This window comes from Petaurus breviceps, unplaced genomic scaffold (assembly GCF_028583685.1).
Source record: "Petaurus breviceps papuanus isolate PSGF00001 unplaced genomic scaffold, PetGlider_PUasm1.0 181, whole genome shotgun sequence".
NCBI classification, from domain to species: Eukaryota; Metazoa; Chordata; class Mammalia; order Diprotodontia; family Petauridae; genus Petaurus; species Petaurus breviceps.
The window spans coordinates 24495710-24506160 of record NW_027185784.1 but is presented as its reverse complement, the minus strand read 5'-3'; the positions used below and the strand labels follow the sequence as shown (position 1 = coordinate 24506160).

The following is a 10451-nucleotide window of genomic DNA, read 5'->3' as shown; positions in this document are numbered from 1 at the left end:
TGCAGGGAATCTGTTCTGGTTCTGTTCTGGAGGGCACAGGGCTAGACGTAGCCATTTGTGCAGGGGGCATCTCCTCCCCATCGAAGCTTTGGGATGCCAAAGCCTCTTGACCGTCAGTATTCTGGTTTATGTTTGTATGTTTTTTTTGTGTGTCCTGCACTTGCTTGAGCTCATTTGCTTCTTATTCAGTATCTTCGGGGGCAAAGCAAGCAACTAGGGACTGTTGTCTGTCTTCCTGAAGTTTTGTCTTGAGCTCATTCGATTAAAGCCTCCCTGTTTTTAATTCTGCAAAGCAGGTAATTGAGTGGCTATCAGATGAGCACCTCCAAGGGAGCTTTTCTGATTGCCACTGGGAAGACATATTTGTTTATAAGACTACACTGTTTGTCTGTCTTTTCATCCTAGGATATGGGAGGTTCAGCCAGTACATCAAAAACTCCCCTGGGTTGCATACTAAGCCATTTTAGAGTAACCTATCAGGATGGGCAGATTATGGAGTACCTAGAAGAAGAGGAAACTCATTTCTTATTATATGAATGAGTGGCCCACGTTTGGGGTGGGCTGGCCCCCTCAGGGAAGTTTTAACAAGCAAATTATCCAGTCACTGTGGCGGGTGGTCACAGGGAATCCAGGATATCCAGATCAGTTCCCTTATATTGATGTCTGGTTAGATCTCATCACCTATCCCCTCCCTGGCTTAGGAACTGTTCTTTCCAAAAGGTTATCCGAATCCTCGTGGCCCACCCGCTCTTGGATACTCCTAAGACAAAACCTCCTGAAAAAAATCCTACAGGATCATATGGAGGAATATAATTTCCCACCCCCTCACAACCCTCGATCCCCTCCCTCTGACTCCTCCTAACTCCTTCAGAAGGGCTTCCAACTTCCTTTCCAGCCCCTCCCCCCCACACACACACATACACCTGTACTGGGGCAAACTATCAGCCCCCAGAAGAACCCTCTTCTGCTTCAGCCGTCCTTCCCCTCAGGGAATAAACTCCAGAAACAGGAGGGTTCTGAGGGCATCTCTAAATGTGAATTCATGCCAGAATTGATAAGGTCAATTACTGTATAAGTTATTTGATATTCATTGTTATTTTGTTGCCATCTTTCTGAGATTGTATTGTGTTTCTAAAAAGTCTATTTAGCTAAGTAAACTTAAGAAGCATTTTTGAAGTAGGATAAAATTACAGCTATTTAAAAAAATCTGAATATCTTATTGCATGTGTATTGGGTTTTTATGTCATAAAATTTGTTAATTTAAATTTATATATTGGGTTACAAGCAGGCAATAATAATGTTGATATTTCACTTAAAATTTTGGCTAAATTATGTAATTTGGAAAAAATTACATTTATGTACTACATTTCTTCCTAATTGTTTCAGGTTACAATGATCTCTCCTCAGTTAAACTATAAGCTAAGGTAAGACTAATGAAGTCTTCTACTTATTTTCTACTTATAGCTTCATAGATTCTTATGGCTAGAAGGGTTCATAGGGACCATCTAGTTCAATTTCCCTTAGCTTAGAAATAAGGAAGTTGAGGTCGTGAGGTTAAAGGGTCTCTAAGGATCTCTTACTGCAAGTATGGAGCCCATCGGCAAGTGGATCATAGCATTTAAGTGCTTACCGCATACTTAGAAGTGCTGGGAATACAAATGTACATAGAAATAGACAGTTCCTGCACTCACAGAACTTAGATTTGAAATAGAGAAGACTACACAAAAAAGGCACCTGAAAAAGGGAAAAGGAGGGGAATCAGACCCTTTGAAGAGGGATGGTAGAGGAAGTCGGAAATGCAGCTAGTCTGAGTGCTCTCTTTATATGGAAGTTCTAGGAGAAGTCATCCAATCTGAGGCAGCCATCACAAAGGTGGAGGGTTTTTCTAATGTGTCAGTTCCAGGGCTGGAGTGAAGTTTCAGGATGTAGAACTGGGTCATGGTAGAGCAAGTCCAGAGTGCATCGTGAGAGGAAAATCAGAGATTTTAAAGCTCAGGTCATAGCAACCTATCTCATAAGATGGACTTAAATTTTTTCATTCAGGCCTTCAGTTATGTTATAATACTTTCAAGTTCTGACCTTAGTAACCAGAACAGCTAGAGCCTCCGTTGACAGAGGACAGGTATTTAGAAGACTGGGAAGAAGCCTCAATCACAGGGAGTAGATTATAGGTGTACCTCCCTCCCAATAAAAGGGACATTTTTGAAAAGCAGTACATAAGTAGAATACCATTTACTCATTAACATCCATTTTTCTTTCAGAGATGTTTTATCCAAATTTCTGTCTGATTTCAAATAGCCAAATCAAAATCTATTACATTATTACAATTAAGTATAGTCATTATATGCTACATATTACTTAACTTATATTAATATATTATACATTGTTGCATGATTGTACTAGTCTACATTGTTATAAAATTATGTATTATTAATTATAAGGTCCCCAAGTCAAATATCTAATCTTCTCCAAAAAGTCTTTCGAAATCCTCTTAATACTAGTCCCTTTCCTCTGTTGATTATCCCCAATATGTCTTGTTTATATATCCCCTGTATATGTCTTGTTTGTACATAGCTGTTTGCATGTCATCTCCAGAACTGGATTGTAAACTGCTTGAAAACAGAGACTATCTTTTGCTTCTTTGTTTTTTTCTCTTTTATTTTTCGTTTTCAACATTCACTTCTATGAGATTTTGAGTTCCAAATATTTTCTCCCTCCCTCAAGACAGCATACAATCTGATATAAGCTATACATATTTTTGCCTTTCTTTGTAACCTCAGTGCTTAGCACAGTGCCTGGCATGTAGTATAAGCTGCTTAATAAATGCTGACTGATTGAATGATTAAAGACATATTAAGAGAGGCTTAATTTAAGTATATTAGGTGGGCATACTACATAATTTGGGCCAAAGCTTTTGTCAATCACAGACCCTTAGGTAATGCAAGCATTACATATATCAGCATGAATGCATAGCTAGATAGACATCTATATGTGTATATCTATATGCTTTCTAGATCGATGCATCTAGATCTATATGTACATAGATGTCTATATAGCTGTACATATATTATGACCAGTTGGTCCCTCAATAAGACTCTATTAAGCCCTGTGCTAAATACTGGAGGGTACAAAGAAAGACAAAAGACAGCACCTTCCCTCAAGGAGCTTACAGTCTAATGGGAGAGACAACATGTACACAACTCCGTAAAACAAAATAAACTGGTGATTATCAGTAGAGAAGGCATCCCACTTCTCAATCGTCAGGATGATGCTGATGACGCTGATGATGCTTTTGATGCTGATGTTGATGATTGGAGATGGAGCACACCTGTACGGAGCCCCCGTTACTAGACCCTCCTGTTTGCCGGTAGAAAGCGCGCTCCGCCAATCAGAGGGGAGCTGGAGGAGCCGTGTGGGCGGGCAGAGGGAGCTCTAAGGCCGAGTACCCCCCTTTGTTCAGCACCGACCGCAGGATGGGGGGATGGGGAGGGGTGGCGCGACGCGGTTTGGAGAGGTGGTGAGGAGTAGGGAGAGGCGAGCCCGGTCTCTCCTCCCCTCTCTCCTCCCCCGCCGCCTGACCGGAAGTATGTGATCCCGGAAGTTCCGGTGCCATTGCTGTGTGGGATAAACAGTAATGGCGGAGGCTGCAGCTCCCGGAACAACAGCCACAACATCAGGAGCGGCAGCGGCGGCGGCGGTGGCAGCGGCCTCCCCCACCCTCACCCCCACAGTCGCTTCCCAGTCTCCGGCGGCGGGAGGAGGCGGGGGAGGCAGCGGCAGTGGCTGGACCAAACAGGTCACCTGCAGGTAAAGCGGCTAAGAGGCTGAGGGAAGGGGGGGGGGGGCGGGGAAGAGAGCGAAAGCCGGCGTTTCCATGACCCCCGCCCGGGGGCGCCGCTGCCCTCGCACCCCGCGGCCTTCACTTCCCCGGCCGGGGCGCCCCAAAACCTGGGGGCGCCCTTCTGGTAGCGTCCCCCCTTCATCTCTGGCTGCCCTTGCGGGGGGCCCCCGCCCAGTCTTGCCCCTTTTTTTTCTTTAAGTCATTGCAGGCCATGAATTGGGGGGCAAAGCGCCATTCTAGAGGAAGGAGTGCACTGATGCCCCTTTATCCCAACCTGTGTCATGCCCGAATTTGTCCCCCAAATCTCATCGCTCGGGCTTCCTTGGGAGGAAGTGGGGGTTGGGGGTGTACGTTCTTCCTTTGGCTCTCAAGGTCTTTTCTTGGGGCATTGGAGTCCCCGCAGAGGACCCCAGCCAGGTTGCCCTCACTCTCCAGCCTACTCTTCTTTGGGCTACCGGGCTACAAACGCTTACAAAGGCTGTTATTTAACTCCCCTGCTGTGAGAAGTCGATTTTGTATTTTTTCTCTCCCCATTTATCCGACTTGGCGTTTCTGGACTTTGTCTAGAACTAGATCCGAGGCCTAGAAAGCTGTCCTATCCTAACTTATCTCCAGAACGCAACTCACCTTCCCGGTTTGGATCTACCTCTCTACTTCTGGAAGCAACAAAATCTTGGTGTTCAGATGATCGCTGCACTCCCCATAAATCAGCTTTGCTCTCTGGTATAAACTGGGATTTCTGCCCTGTTTTAGCCCTCTTGATAGTGTACGCAATGATCTAAAGGATCATTTTCAAAGAAAAATGTTTTAGTTGTAGCATGGATATTAGGCACTTTAAAATGCTTAGTCAGCATTTAGGCTTATACGGCTACTTTTTTTTAAAAAGATGGTCCAACTGAGTATTAGAAAAGAAACTGACAAGTGAGTTAATTTTAGGATGTTTATCTGGGTTTTTCTAAATGCGATGTATTTTTTATGTTGTAGGTATGAAGTTTATTGTTTTTTAGTATTTAATTTCAGGTCCTTTATTTGTCTTTAACGCAGGTATTTTAAGTACTCAAGACATGTATAATTTCAATAAACCTTCCTTTCAAGAAAGTATAAAACAACCGGGGATATTTCCCATTTCACATGTAGGAAAGAGCTAGATTGAAGTGGAAAATTCACTCACAATAGGAATTTCAAAATTCCTTTTCTTGAAGCCAAATTTTGGTGGCATTTTTCCATTTATTTTTGCTATACTCAGCTATTTTAGCTGGTATTTGAGTCTCTTTTTACCAGGCACGTGGAATAAAAGGTTAATGTTAAACACTTTCTTCTTGGAGTACTTAATTAACCTCTTGGGTATACCACTTTTTTATTCCAGCCTATGGTGTTCTGTATACAAGTGATTGAAATAAAATTCCTTGAATCAGTTCATAATTTTAGATTTTCCCCAACACATACCTAATTACTACTCAGTCACAAAGACCTTTCATACATGCTTATTACCTTCACATACTTATTTATTACCTGTTTGACTCTGGGCCTTAAGCTCTCTTAGCTTCAGTTTTCTCCAAAATAGTGATGGTACCCTACCTCACAGGATAAGAGTCAAATAAGAGAATATGTAAAAATACTTGGCAAACTTCTAGTATATTAATGTTAACTTATTAGCAATATTCCGTAATCATAGTAGCTAATCTACCGTCAGAACCCATCAACTTGATTTTTACAAACATCTATTTTTGTTGCCCTCCTTTGACCCCTCTATTTTTGGTCAACCTTTCCATCATTTATACCAAGATTGCTGTAGAAAAAGGAGAATTGGATTCTAGTCAGTTTATCATAGGAGATTGGGCAAGTTAATTTAGTTATCTTTACCCCAGAAGTCTAATCTTAAATAAATCCCCAACCTTGTGATCCCTTCCAGATTTAATATCCTTTAGAGATATATTCCATTACCAATTTAGAGGACCTTGTTTCTTTCTCCCAATTTGTGTGCAACATCACAATCCATTCAAAACCAGACTATTTTCTTAAGCTTTACTGATTTAACCTGACCAGTCATTCCATGAATTCTTGATTTTCCTTCAGCACCATAATGGATCAAATTAGTCTGTGAGGCTAGCTTAGGGGTTGTTACTACTAATCCAGTGTGGGAATCCTTTTGTGTTATGGACAGTGAGGAATTTTTATAGTTTAGAACCTTAGTAATGTTTTGTAAAAGATTATGCTGCTCTAATCCTAGTATTTGGTTCTTATATAAAGCAGTGAGAGACAGCTCAAACAGGTAAATAGAGAATTAATGTTGAAATACTGAAAGATCTCTGTTCAAGTCCCAGTTCTGGCAAATATTAATGTCTGAATTTGGTTGAGTTGCTTATCTTCAGGGCACAGGAGACGACTCTTAAGCTGCAAGTTCCAGAACTGTTGGTTGTTGATATAAATTTGTGACTTGCAGTTTCCTTACCACAACTTTACTACACCAATTAACACATAAGTCTGACATGTATATTTTTATACACATACACATGCCACTTTGGCCTTATGTAGCAAAGTACCTAATAAGAATTATGAGGAATTTACCATAATAATGGGAATTTTCATCAAAATATAATCCTTGTTTCCAGTTATTTTCAATAGACTCCATTTCCAATTGCAACTGTCTTCTCTAGGTATTGATCATAGTTCCTTTCCATGAATAGAGGAATAGGATACCTGGAAGTATGGACTTAAATGTTAACATTGTTAAAATTACTTGACTGTCGATTTTAAAAAACAAAACAAACTAGGGAGTTGGAGGGCAGGGAAGGGAACAGGATGACTAGGCATCTCAATAAAAATCATGTCTTGGAATTAAACCAGAGTCTCGTAATACAGTCCCTGATGGAGAATGACATTATAGGTAAGACTAAGTTATAAATAACTTCTTCCAGTACTCCTTGTAACTAAACCCTTTTGGAAAGGATCCAAGGTGGTCACCCTGTGTTATACAGTTGGTGTTACAATGAGGCTACAGTGTACATGTTTCTTTACCACATATCATCCACAGATCCAATGCTGCTTTTCTCACAAAAGGTATTAATCCTTTTAGAAGCTGGCTAAAGCTGCTTCTCTGTGTCCCAAAACACAAAACTTGTTCAAACTTTATTGCAGGGTGCTTCTTTTCCTTGATTGTATCTGGTGTTCTATTGTTATTTCTTATGTTTTTCCTTTGCAACTTAATTAAACATTTCATGATTCTGTATCTTGCAGCCTCACTCTTCCCCCACCTCCTGCCCAAAGCTGTTAATGTTTCCATCTTTTTTGTTTGAGAATTAGGTTGAGACTTTAGGATTTTACCATTCTTTAGCATCTCTAAGGATAAAATGGGTGGGGTTAAAAACAGTTAAAGGCTTAATCACAAAACTCATTTATGTAGTATTTCAAATGCATTCCTCCAAGGCCTATAAGAAAACTGAAGTCATTCAGCAAGCACTTATTAAGCACCCATTACGTGCCAAGCATTGTGTTCATCCCTGGGAATACAAAGAAAGGCCAAAAATAGTCTCTGCTCTCAAGGAACAGGGGGGGGGGGGGGGTTTGAGGGAACAGCACTCAAACAACTAGTACAAACAAGATATACCAGATATTAAATTAGAGATAATCAACAGGAAAAGGGCTGTAGTTTGAAAGAGGCTTAGGAAAGGTTTCTGGTAGGAGGGATTTTAGCTGGGACTTGAAAAAGCTAGGAAGGCCTGGAAGTGGAGATGAAAAAGGAAAGAATTCCAGACATCTTGGGTGTGGGGGTTGGGGGAAACAGCCAGAGAAAATGCCTAGAGTTGAGAGATTGGAGTGTCTCCAGTCAGCAACAGTAAAGGAGGCCAGTGTCATTGTAGACTGAGGAGAGGAAAAGGTGTGTATATAAGAAGACTAGACTGGTAGAAGAGATTCAGGCTGTGAACCCTAAGTGATGGGGAGCCACTGTAATTTATTGTATAAGGTGACATGATTAAACCTGGCCCGTGTATATGTAGATAATGTTTGGATTTCATCTGGAAACTGTTATGTTACATTGCTACTATATTTCCATTAAAATAAAGCTGCTAAGATGGAAAAGTATTCTGGAAATGGTGTCCATGTGCTTTGATCTGTTACTCAGTTTTTTAACGAAAACTATTTGGAATTGCTTTTGTCTGTTTAAAGAAATCCCCACTGATAAAATTTCTTTTAATGAAATAAATTGATCCAATGAAGTCAATTAAGTATTAAGTAACAACAAAAATATTTTGAACATGTGCTAAACACAATGGGGAATACATGGAAGTAGAACAAGCACTGGTGAGAGAACCTGCATCTAGTGACAAAGATTCTTGTACCAGCAAGAATTAAGTTACAGTAAACAAGATTTCATGATTAAACATTAGGTTAATCAAAAAATAAAGATATATTCCTAAATCTCTAGGGAATTGTAATGAATGCCTATAAGCATACTTACTGGATCCATAAAACTTTCACAAGTTCCTGATGGGTTCCATCTGGCCACAATGTTCAAGTTTCTGAGAGATTGGATTCAAATATTTATTAAGTATCTGTGTAAAGTGCTGGGGACACACAGGTGGAGTAAGGAATAGATTCTATCCTTAAGGACTTAGTCATAGATGAAGATTAGTATGTTGAATGAGTACATGAAGAGAAGTAGTGTGCATTGGACCCCCAAGGTGTATTCTTGACCAAGGGAGTACTTTGTGATCAAATTCTGAATTTGAAGAAGGCCACTGTATGTTGATGGACTTTGAATTAGGGAGGTGACTTAAGAGATTAGTACAGTAGTCTAGGTAAGATACTAGAGCCTAAACTAGAAGGGGGGGGGCGGGGTGTGTGAAAAGGAGGAAGACAGATTTAAATGTTGAATTAGCATGTCCAGAACTGAGTTTTGACAACTGATTGGATGTAAGGAGAGAGGAAAGAAGCAAATACCCTAACTTTTTTATACCTGGATGACTAAGGAAAATGCTAGTATAGAAATAATGATAATTAGGGACATGGGCAGGTTTTTGGGAAGGGACAATAAATTCAATTTGGGGCATGTTTGAATTTGATCCAGGAGATATAACAGCAGGCAGTTGGAAATACTAACCTGGTCCTTAGGGGAGAAATTGGTCCTGCAGATAAAGATTAGAGAATCATATGCATAGAAATTATTGTTAAAGATGAAATAATGAAGAAAAAGTATTTAAAGTCAAGGATACAGCATAAAGTTACCATGTCCAAAAATCAAGAGATTCTTAAAGTTTGAGGGGATCTTAGAGGTTATCTAATCCAGCTATTCATCAAGTGCAAGAATTATTTCTGTAGGGGCAGCTAGGTGGCACAGTGAGTAGAGTGCTGGTCCTGTAGTCTGGAGGACCAGAGTTCTGATCTGGCCTCAGCCACTTAACACACACAAACAAAAAACCAAGCCGTGTGACCTTGGGCAAGTTACTTAAACCCAATTGCCCTCCAAAAAGCCATATATATGGTAGGTTTAATCAATTTGAATTAAAAAAAATAATTATTTCTGTATTTCTTCCTTTCTTAATCCTCTAGTCCTTCCCCTGCCTCCCCTAGTTAAATTCATTGAGGGCATTTATTGAGCTCTTATTTGTAACTGTCTTGCTAGGTGCCAAGCTACAAAGACAAATGAAACTGACACTGACTTTGAGGAGTTGACATACTTTTGGGGGGATACAAAATGTACAAGTGTGTATAAATAAAAGATGTATACAAAATATTTACAAGAGGGAGACAGGAATCCTAAAGTGCTTTGAACAAGATTAAGATGAGAGGGGGTAGCATTGTAGAAAAGGGAGTCCCACTTGGGCAAAGACATGGAGGCAGAAGATAGATACCTCCATCTAATTAGGGAGCAGTTTACCTGTTCTCTGTTCAGAATATCATTTGAACAGATGTCACCATTCTAGTGCAGGTCTGAATTATCTCCTGCCTAGCCATAGTGATCTTCCTGCCACAAATCTCTGTTTTAGTCAATTCTACACAGTACTTCCCAGTAAAAGCTCCTAACAGCATCCTAAACTTGAGCTATGCCCAGAAATATTCATTGGCTTCTCTTTGCCTATGAAATAGAGTACAAGCAGATTCAATGTCCTGAGTTCAAATCTGGCTGTACATACTTATCAGCTGTGTGACCTTGGGCAAGTCACTTAACCTCATTTGCCCCACTTGCCTCATCTGTAAAATGATCTGGAGAAGAAAATGTCAAGCTGCCCTAGTATCTTTGCCAAGAACACCCCAGATGGATTCAGAGTCACACAATTGAACAACAGAAATTTCCCTGGATTGTCATCCTTCCCGTATTTATTTAAATCTTACTCATCCTTTGAGGCTCAATTTTAATGTTATTCCATGAAGTCTTTCTTGATCTTCCACAGGAACAAGTAATTTCTCTTCTCAACTGTTACTTTGTACTTCTTAGATACTTAGGTTCTTTTGTACATTGCTGTTACTTGTAATAGTTGATTTATTTTATAGAGCTTCATGTCTTACAAAGCAGTTTCTATGTACTCTCAAGTGATCTTCAAAACAACTCTGTGAGATGGGCAGCTTTAAGTATTTCACAATGGAGGAAACTGAAAATCCAAGAGGGTTG

The 10451-nt window shown here is 40.2% G+C and overlaps 1 protein-coding gene across 3 annotated transcripts in view; it reads left to right on the top strand.

The window, feature by feature from the left end:
* Positions 1 to 3493: 3493 nt before the first annotated feature.
* The window catches only part of MKRN1 (makorin ring finger protein 1), a 30285-nt gene continuing 23327 nt past the window's right edge, over positions 3494 to 10451 (top strand). Inside the window, exon 1 of one of the 3 annotated variants that reach the window (XM_069087362.1) lies at positions 3494 to 3807. In XM_069087362.1, the coding sequence (XP_068943463.1) occupies positions 3635 to 3807 (173 nt within the window). In that variant the 5' untranslated portion in view covers positions 3494 to 3634. The remainder of the gene's footprint in view (positions 3808 to 10451) is intronic. The other 2 variants (XM_069087361.1, XM_069087364.1) reach the window with 2 other exon arrangements.